This window comes from Alosa pseudoharengus, unplaced genomic scaffold (assembly GCF_046254945.1).
Source record: "Alosa pseudoharengus isolate Yale_2024_CS ecotype anadromous, Long Island Sound unplaced genomic scaffold, YU_APseudo_1.1 YU_APseudo_1.1_scf_4, whole genome shotgun sequence".
In the NCBI taxonomy this organism is placed as follows: Eukaryota; Metazoa; Chordata; class Actinopteri; order Clupeiformes; family Clupeidae; genus Alosa; species Alosa pseudoharengus.
The window spans coordinates 40,915,701-40,934,907 of record NW_027468774.1 but is presented as its reverse complement, the minus strand read 5'-3'; the positions used below and the strand labels follow the sequence as shown (position 1 = coordinate 40,934,907).

Sequence of the window (19,207 nt, the reverse complement as noted above, 5' to 3'; positions counted from 1 at the left end):
TGTTGCACTGCAGAAAGAAAAGTAATTCCTTGCCATTTTTCCTTCTTTTTCACGTCGGCTGACACAATCATGCACTTTGAATACATTATTTTAGTCATGTATTATAGTCCTGTGTTTTAGTAACATAGGTCGCCAAAGGATATCCCTAGCCGGCTAGTGCTTATAGCAAACGGGCGTATCTCTAAAATATTAAAACTAAATGTAAAATGCTCAATTAAACGTGCTATCTATTTGATCAATAAATGGCTATTTATCTATTCAGTCAGATGTTCTCTCTCTCTCTCTCTCTCTCTCTCTCTGTGCTGGCATTGTCGAATCTAACTCTGTCTTTTTAGCAAGTTAATTATTGATAGGGCATGAGCACAATCACAATTGTGCGTCTGCTGCACTGAAATTAAGTTAGCCATTAAAAGATTTTAAAAGGCTATAGACTACAACCTAAGCTAACCTACTACTGTTGGCATTAAAAAAAGGTCGTTACACCATTATTTGTATGACGTAGCCTACCATCGAAATATCACCGCGAAGACGAGTAATGTGTTAATAACAATGTAGTAGCTTTTTATTGAGGGTGGGGTAGGGGGATATTGGCTGTGGTAACATTTAGTCTCTCCTTTACTTAATATGTGTCCCTTGTAAAAAAACAAAAAAGACAGTCTAGCCCTGGCGCACGGAGCTCGCGTGCGTTGGTCATATATCTGTGCTGACTGCGCGGCGCTGACCTCCGCTCCTCGCCTTTGCACAATAATAATTCAGCTGTGCGCACAGGACTATTTGTTTCGCAATTAGCAGTGTGTGAGCTAAAACAGGCCACAGTGCGCGCGCGCACTTCGGGCCAATTTACCAGGCCTTCCAACACATCTTTCAAGGAAGCAGAGAGGATGCAGTGGAAAGTGAGAGAACGGGAGAGGAGATACCCCGGTATTTATAGCCAAATAACCATTACATTTAGGGCAGCAGATTCCTCAGCGAAAAAAATCATTGTAGTTGTAACACAGCCTATAATCTGTGGAGACTGTCTAGGGTTCAGGAGAATTACAAAACCTTGCAGCAAAGCAAGGCAGGGGTTGCACCGTCAATCTACAGCACCATGGCAACCAAAAACGTTGGATGAATCAGAGAGAAGAGGTCTAGGCAAGGCCACGGCCTGTGTTTTCTTAAGGCCCCATCAGTTTATTCTAGTGTCTTAGCAGAGAGATAGTGTGTGCCCTGAGGCTACAGTGGCCAGGCCGCGGTGTTATGGCTACCTCGCCCCGGGGTTGGGCCGAAAATGTAACCCGGAGCCATGTCCAGTCTGCAGAGGGTCAAGGGTTTCGAGGGGGTCAGTCTGTGCCTTCGCAACGGACCTAATCGGTCAGAAAAACGTGTCCCCTGGTTGAACTCTGCGAGGCCATTTTGCTGTCCACTACAACCATCGATTCCCAGCACTTTCCTCGATACTCTGTTCTATATTTTTACCATTTGTTTTAGGCTTTGCCACGCACCAGGTCTCGCAAGTCTGAAGTGGGCACTGGAACCACTGGCCCGAACGCCTGTCATTTTTCTGATACTCACTTGAGATTGATTATTGTGGGGTTAAACGCCGGTGAATATATCGGAAGCATCCGTGCACATCTAAGTACACACATTCGCAATTACATGAAGCAATTTGTGGCCAGTGGGTTGTGTTTTTTTTTCTTTAAATCGTTTCTCTAATCTAGCTCCTTTGTTCGTTTAAGTTTATGTTTCACCTATTCCGGAATCAAGTCTAGGCACTAACGCAATGCAAATACCTTTCCAAATCAATTCATATATTAGTAACATCGTATTACATAACATGCTATTATCACAATATACACATAATCAAATACATAAAGACGTTGAAAGTCATTTCCTGATGTCTCTCATTGTGAGCACACTGCATGCACCAAAAACATTGCCTGTAATATTTACACCCAGACCCCAGACGCACACAATAAACACACACACACACACACACACACCTTGAATCACAACCAGATTTCCCCAGCAACCACCAGAATCTGTCACTTAACACACACAAAAATACGCTTTCCATATACTGCAAACCACATGAAAACACACCCACACACACACACACACACACACACACACATACACACACACACACACACACACACACACACAATAAACACACACACACACACACACACACACACACAATAAACACACACACACACACACACACACCAACCATCAATATCTCACATATATGCACGTTAACCTAGAAGTAAGCATGCATGCGTAGGCCTAAACTATAAACACGTGCACCCACACCAACAAAGAAACACACACAAACACACACACAAACGCAAACACACGCTTTCTCTCTCTCTCCCCCTCTCTCTCTCTCCTAGGTGAAAGAGTCAAAGACAACAAAACAGTTGCACAGTTTGCACATGTTTCTCACGAAAACAAAGTGTGCCATGCACGGTGTCATCCAAACTCAAAACAAGTAAGCAAAACCACACAACAGCCGGCCTTCACAAATCCCCCTATGTCACAGCAGCCATAAAAGTCACTTGTCCCCCGGCCACAACAAATGCTTGCCCGATACCCGACTGTGAAACTCAGGGCCATAAAGTAATAAAACCCTAAAGTAAACCAAAACGAAACAAAATGCCTTTACCTTCGTCGCTGCCATCGCGCATCCTGCGAAGATTCTCACTTGCGTTAAAATTTCACTGGTTTTGCTGCTTTTCCTAGGCTGATTTTTTTTTCTTGAGGCATGACTTAGTTGAATAGAAGGTGGTGTTGAGATGTTCGGGAGGGTGGAGGGGGATATCTTCAAGTGTCTTCCAAGATTTGACTCCCCTCCTAGCAGAAGGCCCATGCAGTTGTGCTGCTGAATGACAATAGAAAAGAAGTGTGTAAAAAGAAGCGGTGATTAATGATTTTTCTGTATAATTCTCACATTTTTCTTGGGCTCTGTCCACAAATAATGGCGGTGAACTTTCGGGCCCCCTAAGAAATCTGTTCTCTCCTATTCAGCCGTCGGTGGCAGAAGGCTTTTTTGATATTGAGGATAAGAATAGGATTCCAAGGTGCACATTGTATCAGATGCCACACGCAGAAGGCATTCATTTCACAAGGCGAGTGCCTGTGGGCCTTTCTTGTAAGGAGATAAATGTTCACGGGAACCGATCATCTTGCCATGTAAATGTCCCATGTACAAATTTAAAATATCATAACATTTGGACATAAGAAGACCAGCTATTGTATCTTAAGTTAAGGCCCTTTTTATGACAACAAGTAGGCTACCTTACATGTTTGGATGAAAATGTGTTTTCTTTGTAGAGTTAAAATACATTTTAATGCTCTCAAAAAATAGCCTATACCTTGAAAGGAGAACTAGATGAGCTCAGAGCCTGCAGGGTGTCTTTTGGTGTTTCGTTGACTAGACACATCTTGGCTTGTTGAAGAGTGTGACGTTTGTAATATTGCTGGGGCATTTCATAAATAAAGGAAAGAAAACAGATAAATGGATAGAGGGCTCCATGTGGCGGGAGGGTCTCGCCGATATCAAGGAGCGAGTAATAGAAAATCTTCTTGGTGCCACGGAATGCTAGCAGACCAATTTGAGGCCACACTTTTGTTTAAAGTTCAACGCCGGCAAACGGAATGTTATTTTCTCCTGCTCTATATTTTCGATACCTGCTCTAAGAAAAGAAAATGAAAATTAATACAAGGGCCGCGCCTTCCAAAAGAAGCCATTTGTCTTCTTGATTATCTATTTGGTTGTCAGGGTTTGAGCTATGGCACCGGCCCGCTCCTTTGTAATATAAAAAACACACAGCGCACCGGCGAGCAGCCGAGAAAACTGTTGTGCAAAAATTACACTCATTAAAGCATTAAAAGCCCACGAGCCGAGAAACAATTTTACTTGTTTCTGCCTTTTTTCAAAACAGGGATCCATACTTTAACTCCTCTCTCAGCATCGTTGAGCAGCGAGTGTGAGCACCGTTAAATTAAGGCGAGAGGAGAATGAAATGAAGGGCCTCGTGATTTAAAACGAGATTACAAGGCGTAATGTACCAGGATTACTCATGGACGCAAGATATAAATCACAATGTAGATATACACTGATATTTAAGACGGCCTGGGCTAAAAAGCAAAAAGCAAATCCTCCGTGGCTGGCCGAAATTCAATTAAAAATGTATGCTTTGGCATATATCACACTGCCTATTGGCTCTTCTTCACCACTTGGATCGTCAAAGCTTCCAAGACAGGCTTCTAGTTGCAGATGGCGACATAAGGACAGGACACAAAAGGGAAAGAGAGATGGTTTTTCGCCATTTATTAAATTTCTAGCTATTTACAAGTAACAAGGAAGACAGAGATAGAGATAGAAGTAAGCAGGGAGAGAGGACAACATACAAAATTGGGGGAATAAAATACATTTCTGTCATTTACCAGCGTCAAGACTGATCTTTGGAATGTAAAAAAGAAAGACATAAAAGGTAAATACCCAAATGGCACAGGGCGAGAAGAAAAGCGTGAGAGAAAAATAAAGAGGGGAGAAAGACAAGAGACATGTGCGCGTGTTTATGTGCCCGAAAAGGCGTAGAGTCAAGAGAATAAACGCTAAAATAAATGTGTATATTCAGTCATGCAAATATACGCACCACTTATCTCTGAACAACCCTGGCCACATATTGACTTAAATTATACATTTCACTCACAAGAAATGAATAAGTACTTATTGCAGATACTTGTCATGTAAGTCAAACGAGTTCAAATCTGTCACTTCATTAAAACAAGACAACAAAAAATCAACACAATTACAATTGAGGTAATTCACACAGTACTTAGCAGTGCTCTGTTATAAATGATTTGCGATGTACCAGGTTTTGGTTCTTAGCATATAGCTATGTCCAGCTTAATGAAATTGCAATGACCTTCCCCTGTTTCCGAAAGAACGTCTCCTTTATATTTCCCCGATTATTTCAAATATATGATAATTAGATATTGAAAATAAGGGGGGGTAACAGTCCCTGTACATACTAAACGATAGATGCGTTTCACTATCGCTCCAAGGCTTCTTGCCATTGCATCCTTGGAGAATACAACAAAAAATAACAATAATCAAAATAAAAAGGTAAAATCTGAGATATTTCAAGGAAAAAGGAACTTCATATTTGGGCAGCCGTGCTCGTTGTATTTTCTGAACGGAAGGCAGAAAAGGGCAGTAAGAAAACGGCTCTTGACGAAACAAGGAGACTCATTTATTAAACAGAACGCTAGACGTCGAGGTAATGGGCAGGCCTACGGTTCATCCTTTGTACCGCAGAGTAAACATGACAAATGGGACCGAGTTTGGCGTGATTAAAGATGAAACGCGGATCCATCTTCACCAAATCTGAAAACTATCTGCCGCCTTCTGTTCTAATAGAGGGGGAGAGAGAACAAGAGGGGCCCGGGGTAAAAGAGGGAACTGGATCGAGAGAGAACACATCTGTGGAAGTGTTTGTATTTGGACTCTTTGCCCCTCTCTCTTTCTCTGGCTTAGAATCGGACATATTTTCTTCTTCTTCCTTTCCTTAACCCTCTCGTGTAACATCCCTGTCAGTGAATAAAGAGATGGAGAACGGGCAGAGCCGCATGGCTAAAATCCACGCGTGCCCCTCCAGACACTGTGGTTTCACAAAGTGCGTTTATTTCTGAATGGGTATGGAGGGAGGTTGGCTATAGGCTGGGTGGGGGTCCGCTGGTCCGACTCTGTGAACTCCCCAGTGTCGAGACTCCGCTCGGGTTTGTATTGGAGGAGCTACTGGACCTTATCTTGGTGTTAGGCAGCTTGTGGTCCTTCTTCCACTTCATACGTCGGTTCTGGAACCAAATCTTGATCTGACGTTCCGAGAGGCACAGGGTGTGGGCTATCTCCACCCTGCGCCTGCGGGTCAGATAGCGGTTGTAGTGGAACTCCTTTTCCAGTTCCAGAACTTGTTGTCTTGTGTAGGCTGTGCGGGAGCGCTTGGGTTCACCTCCTGAATAATTTGGGCTTACTGTTGAGAGAGAAAGCCATACATTACTCTACAACTAACCCGCTTGAAAAAGCATGCAAACAGCCAGAAACACATAACATGCGTAACATGTAATCATTGACTGGTGATATATATTCACAAAAGTGTTCCATCCAAACGCTAGATCCAAATACAACCGCGCTGCATGCAAAAGACGAATGATCATAGTCTATGTGGTAGCCTAGGTTATTTCTGTCAGGGGGGCCAGAGGCATACAATGACGTGCACAATCAGGGCAATCCACACAGAATGTATGAATTCATGTTAAATGTGTGGGCATGTCATAAAACACTAAAAACATGTGTGCAGCACATAGAAGTACTCTGCAACACAGTAGACTACACCAAAAGTATTATATGACAATTCTATTTTTGTGATCTCGTTGTGCAGTGTAGACGTGCTGATGGCGGGTGACTTTGGAACACTCGTATTTGTCCTCGTCTAATTGCACTCTAGTTCTCGAAGCACTCACTAATTATTGCAGAATAATACTCTTTACCTATAATATAGTTGAACTGTTTGCCTAACCATTAGTGGTTTATGGCTTTAACCATAAATATGAATATTTCAGCTTCCATAAAACTTTTACCTCACAATAGAGAAGTGACAGCGAAGAGTACACGTTTATGCATCCAGCCACTTAAAATCAAATTACGAACGCATAAAACTTAACTTATGGGTTTCTTGAGCCGTAATAAAACCTACCCTTGTAGAAATTAGAAAGGGAAGGTTGCATAGACTTCAAAGGTAGTTGGCAAAGAAGTGCAATAAAAATTTATGGAGGGTGTAATTATATTGCCCCTACAAACAGCCGATCGTAAATCTCGACAGAGCGCTACCTCACAAGGGGAGCAATAGATTTAACACCGGACATTCAAGCTTCCTAACTTGGTGAAGTGTAGTAGCAGGACGGAGCAGAGAGGTAGAAGTTAACAGCACTTACCAATGTTTACGTGGACTTTTTTCATCCAGGGATACACCACGGGATCCTTGCGTGAGCTGGCCGATGAAGTGCTTTGGTTAATGGGGTTCTGGCCACAAGCGGGCGGAGGGCTTGGAGTTACGGAGTCGCAATGATGGCTTTGCTCGGGTAGAGGAGTTGAGAGTCCGGTTGGTGGTAAGACGTGACTCCTCGGCGACATAACCACTGCAGGCTGCCCCGGACCCTGGCACGACGTGTAAGGCGGGTCGACACAACCCGACCGCTGGTGGTAGATCGACTCATGTTGGAACGCAGGCTCTTGCCTCTGGGCGCTGTAGTAATCCGGGGAGTGACTGGGTAGGTAGTCATTTTGGGAGTATTCCTCGCAGGGTGGAAACTTCGGGTCCACATAGTTGGAGTTGATCAAATAGGAACTCATGGCCATTAATTTCCTTGAATTGCACACAAAATATACTAAAATTTATATCTATCCCTTTACTCGTTTTCCTGTTTTGTAGAACCCTCCTACTTTCTGTCAAGTGAACAAAGTTAAGGATCCATGTGACAGCAGTAGCCAATCGCGTGGATCCCTCCAATTCCCGGATAAGGAAATGGGATTAGCCAGAACGGACCCCGCACATCATCCGTGCATAGTTTGTGACATTCAGATGTTTTATATTTTTTATGATAGCACGCGGAAGATAGTCAACCAAGAGAATCAAAACAATAACAAACGAAAGCTTATAAGTCTACAATGCGTGACGCATTTTCCCGACAGTTTTACATCTGCATGGACGACTTTCAAGTCCCCCTCCCTACTCCCCTACCACAATTCGTTAGGAAAAACTCGCGCATGGGCTATGCAGCTCGCACATATCCAGTAACGATATTTAAGGTATTCTGGAGTTTTTCTTTTTTGGCTTGTTCTGGAAAAGAAGTGCCAGGGAAAGTGATGCAGAGGAGCAACCCCGGCCAAGCCCTTAAATGCGCTCGCTAATAATGCACGGGCAATGTCTCTGGCGTGAGCAGCGTACAGCGGAAGACTGTCAGAGATTAATCTGGGCTTGTTTGAGATCGATAGAAAATTCATCAACTAATTCAGGTTACAAAGCCTCCTAAATCACAGCAAGACCTTTTGCATTCAAGCAAGTAGGCAGTTAGAACCATCAAAGAATAGCGCTCATTCTGCACATGCATTTACACACCTTGCATGGCAATTGGAAGTGCAACCCCAAAGAAGTTGAATCTAACATCTACCCTCGGTAGGCACATCTCTCCACAATGCTGGAAGGTCATTAAGAGTACATATCGAATTTATATCAAGTGGATATCGCGCTGAAACATGTTTTGTTGTTTCAATCGAAGACATCAAAATCGAAAGCTGGTGGAGCAGCCACCAGAGCGCCTCATTAAAGGGACAATCGCTGCATTTTATGCAACTAGAATGAGGGAAAACACGTGTTCAATAATAAATACACCATAACCCCCCAGCATGTCTTCACAAAATAAGGGAGAGAAAAATGTCACCTCATGCATGTTCATTTTTTTTATTTTTTTACACAGAATAACAAGGCCTATAACAAATAAAGCATTGAAGTCGTTGAACGTCTTCGGCGTAGCGCATATATCAACTACATACTCCCCTAGATACGAATTTGTGACTGTGTGTCTTTTCACACAAATCCGGATCTACAGGGTATATATAGATGACAGGTATCTCCTTAACAGGTATGGAACAGGGCCGCACACCTTGACCACTGGCAGTCAAGGTGCAGCACCTGAGTTGGTCTGCCTTCAAGTGCATCTATTGTCTCCTTCATTTCGGTGACGGGTGCTTTGCAAACAGACAATAGGCTTTAAACAGTTTACCCTCAGGATACACCAGACAACATTATCAGTTGATATTGAAAAAAAAGGAAACACAGCTCCTTCCGGAGATCTACACAGCCACACGAATAACTTGTGTTTCAAAGTAAAGTAGTTTTAGCATTTAGCAGCTCCGTTGTTATCATCGATTCATATTTATAAATGTAACTTCTTTGATAGAGCCATTCGCAGCATCGGATTTGAGTAAGGAGAATGGGAAAGGTCCAGAATAAAAAAAGACCGTCAGAGAGCGAGTGCGAGATCATGTAAAATGCGAATGAGCAGGTTGTGCGATAGCACAATCATATATCTTTACCACGATGCATATTTTCAGTTTTCACAACACAAATACAGCGTGAATGTGCATTGGTTTGAAACGGCAGGTATAAGGAAAGATTGGGAGAGTGGGAATGGGAAATGATGGGAAATAATGCATATGGCTTTTATGGCAGGTCACTCCAATTTGCAGCTGGCTGCTTAACACCACTCAAACGGAGTACGTATCCGGAGATGAGGGGTATAAAACCATAAAATATTCACAGAGGAAGAAATGGCAGCCTCCTGACACATCCTCAAAGCACCAAACAAACATTTTATGACCCTTTTAACAAGTTTTCTTCTCTTGTTCCAAGCACCCAGCACTCCATTTCGATTTTAGACCGTATTGAAAAAGAAGCCTTAAACTCAGCTTATGGATTACTCAATTCCCTTCCTCACAAGGATCCAGAAAAACCCACCATAGACACAGAAATTACAGTGACTTTTTTTGTTGTGATATCATCTGTAAAAAGGTAAGCTTTGACATGGTTGAAAAGACGGCTAAATCAAACGTATAGTGCAGAGAGAAGGGCAGCTGTGTGTAGAATGGTAACTCAACAAATGGAACGACTGAACACTTAATCTTTTCTGAGAATAGACATGTATACATACCACCTTCATTGCAAATGAGGAAAAAGGGATTCAATTGATTTTAAAACTCTATGATGTACAAGGTAGTATTTCGGATACTGTAGATTAATTATAAATTCAGAATTGAACTTTAACAGTAAAACGTCTCTTTGTGCATAGTCAACATCATATATAACAAAGGACATATGTCCTGACCGCAAACCCAAAGACTTTCGTTCAACATAATATGCAGGGGGGAACTAAATTAACCTTTTTATTTTTTTGCGAATTGAAAACAAAGAGGAGTACATGAAGAGATCAAACCAGGTGACAGAATATGTACTTCACTGTGTAGAATATATTTTCACAGAATCGAAAAAAATCTAAATAATCGATATTTCATTTGTTTCTCTTTTAAACACGAAAGGCAAAATTATTTATACCATGTTTAGGTCTTACTGCTATCGATATGTGTAGTCTATGTATTCATGTTTGCAGCTCGTGCTTTAACTGCTCTTCAAAATCACTGTTGTCCCCAAGTAGGCAGTAGAAATGACAAAAATCACACCTCAAAACTTTTACACGACAAATCCAGTTTTCAGCAAAAAGTGGAGGGGCAGATAAAACTAATAAGTGGTTGAAACAGGTTCTAAAAACCTACCGGTTAATGTTTCTTTGTTCTCGTTTCAGTTGGATCTACTGATATATAGGCTCCACATGTATTAACATAGAAATATGCCAAAATCCGTCCTAGATAAATGTAAAAGTGGTGGTATTAAAATGGTGAAATCGAATGTTTTCTGAAAAAGCCATGTGTCTATATTTTCGTTTAATTTCCTGGGTAGATAAAAATTAAAGCTCAGGCCATCAATAAAATCTGTAGCACCCCTAGCGTCTGCATAGCCTATTCTACGGCCTACTAATTTCTCAAATAGGCCCGAGCAATCAAGTGAACACAATAGTTCTGAAATCGCCCTTTTCTTTCCTTGACTCGTTCTTCTCTTTTGTCCCTGATATAAATTGATTGTCAGTGTCGAATAAAATGGCCAGCCCTGCTAGGCACAGTGGACTTGCAACTATAAGAAAATGTATATAAACTTTACATTTTGTTGCACTTTCTATAGGAATAGCCATTATTTACTACTATAAGAAAGTAGCATGCAAGCTTAGCAGTGGAGGAGAAAGTTTAGCCTTGCTGTCCACTCTAACCCTTTCACCCCCCGGTGTCCACGACCTCGCCTTCACCCCAGGCACCATCCCCTTAACGCGGCATAGGGACCCACCACCATCTGCCTCATTATGGGGTTAATGTGTACACCGCCAGCCATTCAAAGAACCCAGGCAGAAACTATAGCCAAGGTAAATATTCACTACACTAGCTCCACACACAACTCAACAACGAGCGGCACCGTGGGGCCCGAATTCAGCACAGAACTCCGGTGGGAGAGGAGGGGGGCACCCGTGGACTCGCTGCACAGCAAGAACACGTGGTCCGCCCAGGCAAGCACCTGCCGGAGAACGCCACATATGTAAATGAAGCGCCGATTTCTTTACTTACTTCTCTCCACGCATCCATTTCACTCCGTGCTCGGGACTTCTGTCTCCTCGACCTTTTTTGCCCGTCCGCCGCGCAAACGAGTGTACTTGCTCTCGCCCCGGTTTATTTTCGAGTCTCCTCGAGCCCATTATTTCCCTGTCGCCGTGGCTTTAACCCCTCCGCCGCCCCCCTTCCCCTTTCTTCAGCGCCACAGGTTTAGCCCATGACCTCGCCGTGATACCTTTGTGCGTGAAACTCCTTCTCATTTCCGCGGGTCCCTCTAGATCCGCTCCAACAACCACAGCAACAATGGGCAGGCGGACATAAGATCGTCCAAAACGGTGCAAGCCAATCTTCAACGAGCATACTACGCTTGCCATAAGAGGAAGAAAAATATGCGATAAAACAGCTTGAGATCAACTTCATCTGCCAGAGCTGAGGTGCCGGCTGTCCTTTGTCGCTTAGCCTAGCAAACGGCGACAAGAGAGGCTATCCCTGCGCTCTGATGCAACCGTTTCCCTCCTAATACATCTAAAAAATAAAATGCCCCATAACTCCTCCGCTGCTGTGGACGCCACAATACCATCGAACGCTTTAAGGCATTTTGTTGTGGACTCTCAAGTTTTCGTATTAATCTCGCACTTTGGCAGTCTTTGTTAAACAGCGAGGCGTGTCACGAGTCCGTACATTTTAATATTTGTTAGACGCAGTGACCTGCGATTCACCCCGGCTCAGGGTCTCTCCCACTCGCAAGTTCTATAGTAGTAATGCATGCATAGCTTGCTCGGTCATATTGAATTGTGCCCAGGTCATTACTTTGAAGAAAAATGACTTTGGAAGGGGGGTTCATTCAAAAAGGCTTTCCGAGCCAGCAAACAAATCAAGCATAGACCATTTCTTAATTTTCTGTGTGCATAAATGAAATGTTGTGGGAAAGCTGGGCAGCATTTGATGTTGACCTAAGATGAAACTGCTGATTTTTAAGCAAATATATAAGAGAATATTTTTTTTACTACGAACCTAAATAGGCTACATTGTTCTTTAAAAAAATTGACCTGCTGTTTTTAAATATTATTTGTAGCCTACTCATTCTTTTAATTAGCTATGAAGGTATAAGACGTCAACATGCACAAATATAGCCTACAATTAATTCATCCTCAGTAAAATAATGCAAGAAGCGCGTAGTAGTAAAGGAATAGGTTTATCGGTCTTTTGTGACACCATCTGTGCATGGTGTTTTGGTCTTCAAAATATCTTAAACACTTTACATTAGCCTTAAGGGGAAAGTATGGCTGTTTAATTCGGTAGTAGTCTAACTGTTACTCAGGAAAACTGTTTACATTTAAATATAATTTTACAACTGCAGTTTATCCCGTGCAAAATCCAGATATTAAAATGTTGGACAATGCACTGCCTGGCAACGGCAAATGTTACAATGGAATTGAGATGAATTCAGTGAACTCCGAGTGAACTCCAATTGCGACGTGTTTTCTAATACAATTATTCACCACTTATGCACTTTGTTTTACACAATACCGTCCTAGAGAATCATACTATCCCAGAAACCACCATTAGACCCAATCTTTGTGCCAATAATGTAATTATTTGTTTACTGAATTATGCATTTTCCTTCTCTCTGCGTTGAGGGCGTCTGTGCAGTGCACGTTCACGAAAGTCAATCACCAGAGAATGAAGTTTGCATCCTAAGTTTTTATTTTTATGCCAAGCTTAACTTATGTTTATATTATTTTGCTCGCAAGGATAGACCTATACGTAGGCTACTATACATCTGTTGAGATTCAAGATTTCTTAAATTTGCCATAGCTGTTTTTTTTTTTTTTTTTTACTAATGATTACCACTAGGTAAAATATATATGATGTCTAAGACCTTATCAGCAAGAGTTGCTTCAAAAGTGCTTACAATTGTTTCATACGCATAAACGGGAGAGGATTGACATGGTGAATATAGACAGACCTTCGGTCTTCGGTATTTTCCGTGACATAATAAATAAAAACAATAAATAAATAAATAAACACACACACACACACCTCACACACACGCACACCACACCACACCACACCACACCACACCACACCACACACACACACACACACATACACGTAGTGTGAGTGGCGAGTAGTACGTCGTGCATTATGGTACTCAAAGCACTCTAAATGATGTATAATCACTGAATTGGGTGGGGATGTATTCCGTCTTTGTTAGCCATTCTTTTTCAAAAGAATAAACGTTTTCAATAGTGTGGGGTCATCCTACGTGCAGCCTATACAATTTTGACATATTATTTCAATGACCAAGGAGGCCGTTCTGATAAGATTCAGTGAATTGGGATGATTGGCATTTTGAGGTTATTTTAAATATTTTTTGTCAGGATATTATATATTATAAAGTGTACGTTACATTAGGCCTACGTTAGGTTAATAGTCTATTTTATCTAACTATTGGTTTCGCTAGTTGGCCTATTCTATGACAGGATAGGGGGTAAAGTCGACAACTAGTATCACTATCTTTATTTTTACCTTGTTTTTATTCTTTCCCAAAGTTAATTTTGCAGTGCCGCCATGTAGTAGGCCTATAGCCTATTAAACTATCTGAAACGATTTGTTGATTTTTTGTTGATGTTTTCAAACTGGAAGACCTAAGCAGAAAAAACAAAAAACATTTTGTAGTTGGCTAGTATTCAACGAATCATGGCCTGGGCCAAGGGCATGCTACTCTGTAAACGCGTTGTTATGGTGCTTTAGTGCATGTAACAAATAGCCTATATTGCTGATTACTGGTTATTTTCATTAGGTGTAAATTAATTCACATATAGCCACACCAAGATGCGACAGAAACTTGATTTCAGGAGTCACTGAAGCCATCGGCCAAGTAGGAACCATCGGTTGTCGTTGGTGCATTGCAGTGACCTCACACGGCGGGAGAGCAAACACCTGCATTATGATAGGAGAAGCCCAATGTCACCGAATCCTTCCGTTTAGTTCTTCGGTCTGTGCGGCCATTTCTCTCAGTTTCTCTCTGCCTGTTTGGTGAGCGCGAGGGGCTTGCACTGTCACACCGCGAAGGTCAGCCCTCCACCTCAAAACTCTTTTCTCGCTATCATTTCTCTCATCTTTGCGCATGAGACAATCTGTGGCTCTTCACTCCCCCGCCCGGAGCTTCTCTCTCCTTTCAGTCACTCCCCTCCCTCCTCTCTCTCTCTCGCTCTCCCACTTTGCCATTGACATCCAGCAATTGGTCTACAGAGTCGACAGCCGAGTCACGCACGACGTAAACTTTTGACCCCTCAACTCTGTGACCCCGAGCTTCTACGCAGCCATTCTAACGAGGATAGATTCACCTTCACTTGCTTGAGGCTAACGTGTAGAATAAAGAGAGGAGACGTTGTGATATGACTGCTTACGGCCATTTTACATTCAGCGACGCACGTTGTAGCCTATTGCATCTCTTACTAGCGAGGAAACACAAGCGACATTTGGTTGCACATGGTTCTTAGGCTACCGTAAACCTTTCCCGCACGTATGTATCGTGACTAAAGTCTTACACTACCACCTTGGATCATGAATTAAAACGAAACTAGCTGTATAGAATCGTATGCGTGCATTACATTTTCAACTGCAATATTCTGGTAAGGCGAGGCGAGGTTGTTCTGCAGGAAGAGATATTCCTTCTGAAGCTGTGAACTTTGGTCTAAAGCGGGCTCTGCTGGCCATGGAAGAGCGTTGCATCTAGTTTTCTATCACTTCTCCCAGGGAGAAAACTAGGGCAGAAATAAAATACATATGAGGTATTTGAATTAGCCATCGAACTTGGTTGCACATTACTTCGTTGGAGACAATCCTCTACAATTATGTTATCTCCACCCATATATTAAACGTATCCATTCTCGCCCCGTGTTGTTGTTTTACAGTGGTGTAGTTTTTTGCGTTAAAACCCGAAGAAGACAGTACGCTATAGGCCTATGTACAATAATTATGTTGTTTTTCTAGATTGCCCAGCGCAAAAGACCAAAACCTGGTCAAATAACACACTCACTATTTAGTTAGGCTTGATTAAATACACCTAGGCCTACATCCAATCGAAATTGATGTTTGATAAATAGCCAAAGAAATGATTACGCCTCAACCAAAACATAACCAGCCTTATTTGTTTGTGTCTATTATTATTATTATAATTATTTTCAATGATATTATTATTATTATTGCTATTGTTATCATCATTATAGGCATATCGCAAGCTTAATAATAATATTTGAAATTGTTATTGCGACAATTATGTTGGAAGCGTTTAGTTTCGTAACTGTCAAAGGAGTCAATAATATTGTCTTATCTTTTGATATCAGAATGATCCATAAAAAAACATGTAGGCTACCGCCACATCGGAAGTATAGCGTTATAGATGTGATTGAAGGTTAGCCTAAATATTTCCTCTAAACAGTCTTTCTTAATATATTATTATTTATTTATAAAAACAAACGATCTAATCTCCTACAAGAAGTCTTTCGAACAAGGACTGGGAATATATATGACTGTTCGGTCTTTAAGCACTGCAGAAAACACATCCGTTGGGTTCAGCACCAAATAATGAATAAAAAAGACAAGAATCGCTGGTGTTGCCTATACGCAGTGGGGTGCACTGGACTGATATTGGGGATGTGGGATGTTTTCGTTGTCCGTCCTCGCGCATGTAATGCTTAGTGAATCGGATGCAGAAGAGGAAAGAGAGAGGGGTAAATAAATACATTTTCCGACAGCCTCCCTTTCTCCCCCTCTGGAGGGATAAACATCGAGTGGCCCATGTGATGAGCTCGCTGTTTGTTTGAGCGCGTGCGCCGAAGCGCTACGCGCGTCTGCTGACCTCTGGATGATCCCGTGCTCATGCATTATGGATGAGATATACGCGCGAAGATTACCCCTATCAATATGCAGAACACATTACGAGGTTAAAATGGCAATTTAAACGTTTGAAACGACGGCATAAAAATCTGTTCGATCTGTCCCTGAAATTCAATCCTACGTCAATTCGATATTTTGCTTGACCATTGGCACGTTATTTTAATTTTGCATAACAAAACAATGAATCTAGACAGTACAATAAACAGGCAATATTCAATATTATCAATACGGTGTTTAACTGCGTTCAATGGAGCCTAAAGGTCAGCACTGTGACAACTGTAAAATGTTGACGTTCAAAGCACAAATACTTCTCAGATCCAACGATTTAATTTTCCCCACAACTATAGTACAGCCATTCTTAGCAGACTGGCTAGGCCTACCTAAGTGTGTTGCAAGGGTACATTTTGCTATAGACTACCATGATCCCAACCCACCCAAGCAAATACATTCTGACGCACAAACACACCTTACATTGAATTTGCCGTCGCCTAGTTACTCACCGACACACCTAAACATGTTAGGCCCGAATGAGATCTGTAGGCTATGCGTTTCAGACGACGCCAGGCAAAGCTAGTTTTACACAAACTTTTGGAGTGTGAAGGGTCCAGGGCGATGAACTCGGATGGGGATTCTAAAAAAGGCCAACGTGGAGGAGTTTGGTAGAGGCCTTGGTCCTTCCCACTATATCAGTGACAAGGAAGCCGATGAAAAATTATATAGAACGCCTTGCCTCTCCTCGCGACTAGAGATCTGCCTTCCTGTTTACCACATGAAACTTCCTCATTCTGTTGCGCGCACAACACACACGCACACACGCACACACACACACACACACACACACACACACACAGACAAACACACACATACACACACACACACACACACACACCAAACTATTAGAGCCTGAAGGGGATGTCATTTTGATTTCCCTTCAAGCTTATTTTATTTCAGACTAGAAGGCCTAGGCCTAAACTGAGTCAAATATTTGACTAATAACATTTAATGCAGGAGACATTTGCAGTTGTTTTAAAATACTAAACATCTCCAACATTTCAACAGCAATTCACCTTTCCTTAGTCGTTATGTCATCACACAAGTCACTTAGGTAAATTCTATACTAGCCTCCTTAGAAAGTACAGTGTGTAGGTTGCTTGAGCTCTCACACAACAGCCGTAAACTCTCGCTGACCCCGGCAAGAATGAATTGATTTATTAACAGATGGTACCATGTCAGATTTACCCTAAATGCCATGTCGGCTGGACTTGTAGCCTACCTAGGATTCAGTATCCAAAAAGAGCAAAATTATCGACACAAGCAACTGGCTGTGCAGAACATAACACACAACAGAAAGAGTAGCCTATTTATTTTATTTTATTTTATCGCCTTGCAGAGAATGGAAAATGTGTAAAATAGGCCTAACCTACATCCGCAACATTTTCTTAATGAGGAAAGAAACAACAAGAGGGAGAGAGAGAAAGAATGGCAAAGAGAAAGAAAGAAAAAGACTATTGCATAACTGCGGTTGCTAAATTTATGTAATGACTTGTAGATAAACGAGATAAGCTACCAAGGGTTCTCCAATCCAGCAACTGAGTTTATGCCTGGGCATAAAGCGGTGCAAGGAAACCACAGACTTCTTTTTGCGGTTGTTGGTAATGTTGGATAACATTAATAGTCACATCAATGACAGTCGTATGCTCTTATTACTGGAGTGCTACCACTAGTGAAGTGCTGTTTTTAAAGAGGGGTCTCTGCGCGGTGCTGAGTGGAATCTAATGATATACAGTTCCGAACTTTACACTCGATTTGAACTCAGCTGGGCCTACATGTAAGAGTCATGATGACAAAAACATTAAACAGTTTATATGATAGGTGTAATTAAATCATATGAAGATCCCCTGTGATATGTGAGCTTTGTCCTAGCTTTATCCAGGCTATTTTAGGTGTTCCTACGTGAGCTTTTTCTTGCAGACTCGTAGGCACTTTTATACAAATGTCGAGAGTCGCGGTAGGCCTATCCAGTGTGTTGTTATTCACACGTTTCCCTTTTGGAAATACTTGGGCGGAGTTGGAACAAAGATGTGCTTGTCGAATTGTGAGTGTGTATGTGTGTGTAGGGTGGGGGGTGAATGTGATACACTGAGTGAGAAAAAGTGTGTTCGTTTGTGAAACAGAGAGAGATAGTGTCAGAGTGGAATTATTTCCAGAATGTTTAATAATTAAGAAGTTGCATGGCAGTAACTTTACTCAGTCCTCATACTTTCCTAACAACTAGCGACAGTGAACTGTCTAATTAACACAGCCAATAGACAAAATACATCTACAAAAAAGTAGAATATTTCACGAAATTGAAACTTGAATTTAAAACATTATGCTAGACTAGGCTACCCTTTGACTTAATTGGTAGTCTGATGTCTGAAGATATTATTTAATAGCAGGTGTGAATTCCAGAAACATCAGAGTCGCCAGGTATCTCCATAGGTCTATTTCGTTCAATTTAGAGCCTAGGTTGTTGCTGTTTTGTGAACGGCAAGTGATTTTTACATAAGGTAGACTAATAAAGGCCATCAGAACTATATCCGTAGCGATTTAAAGGACATATAGCATCAGTATTGCTTTGCGAAGTTGTTTTGATGGGCATATCATATTCATATAGGCTAACCTGTTCATTTATAAATCCAACACACATTTCTATGACAGAGTAACCTAATCCATAATCCAAAAGGCTAAAACAAACCATCTCAAAATTTACCATGACCATAAATAGCCTATTATGTTTTTTTACCCTCGTATCTCTATGCAGGCGCGTTTATACAAATCTGCAAGACGCACAAAAGTCCATTGCTTCATCAGCAGTAACCACAGCTTTCATTGCCCTGTGACAGTGGGGCGAAATTAATTGCCCCCCACTATCTGACTCAGTGTCCCTCTCCTCCCAACCTCACCCTGAGACCAAATGACCGAGCAATAGGCTTAATCTGAACTTACTTCATGTACGCATAATCCATAATCCACATTTCCTTGAAAGTAGAACCAGAG

General features: G+C 41.8%; 2 protein-coding genes across 4 annotated transcripts in view; both read right to left on the bottom strand.

The window, feature by feature from the left end:
* The window catches only part of hoxb3a (homeobox B3a), a 37,085-nt gene extending 25,735 nt beyond the window's left edge, over window positions 1–11,350 (bottom strand). Inside the window, exons 1-2 of one of the 3 annotated variants that reach the window (XM_076266306.1) lie at window positions 11,276–11,350; window positions 2,648–2,863 (exon numbers count right to left, since the gene is read on the bottom strand). The gene's annotated coding sequence lies outside the window, so the exon portion shown is untranslated. Of the gene's footprint in view, window positions 1–2,647; window positions 3,175–11,275 lie in introns of those variants that run through there. The other 2 variants (XM_076266308.1, XM_076266305.1) reach the window with 2 other exon arrangements.
* Window positions 4,291–7,564, bottom strand: hoxb4a (homeobox B4a). Its single transcript, XM_076266316.1, has 2 exons — window positions 6,985–7,564; window positions 4,291–6,023 (listed from the first exon to the last, which is right to left on the bottom strand). Exons 1-2 carry the CDS (start codon window positions 7,406–7,408, stop codon window positions 5,704–5,706), a joined length of 744 nt encoding a protein of 247 aa, XP_076122431.1. The 5' UTR covers window positions 7,409–7,564; the 3' UTR covers window positions 4,291–5,703.
* Window positions 11,351–19,207: the final 7,857 nt, after the last annotated feature.

Bases quoted from the DNA above. Each gene is read 5' to 3' on its own strand.
- hoxb4a (XM_076266316.1), bottom strand. From the start codon at position 7,408: ATGGCCATGAGTTCCTATTTGATCAACTCCAACTATGTGGACCCGAAG. The intron at 6,024-6,984 runs GTAAGTGCTGTT...CTCTCTCAACAG, and splicing joins AAAAGTCCACGTAAACATTG to TAAGCCCAAATTATTCAGGA.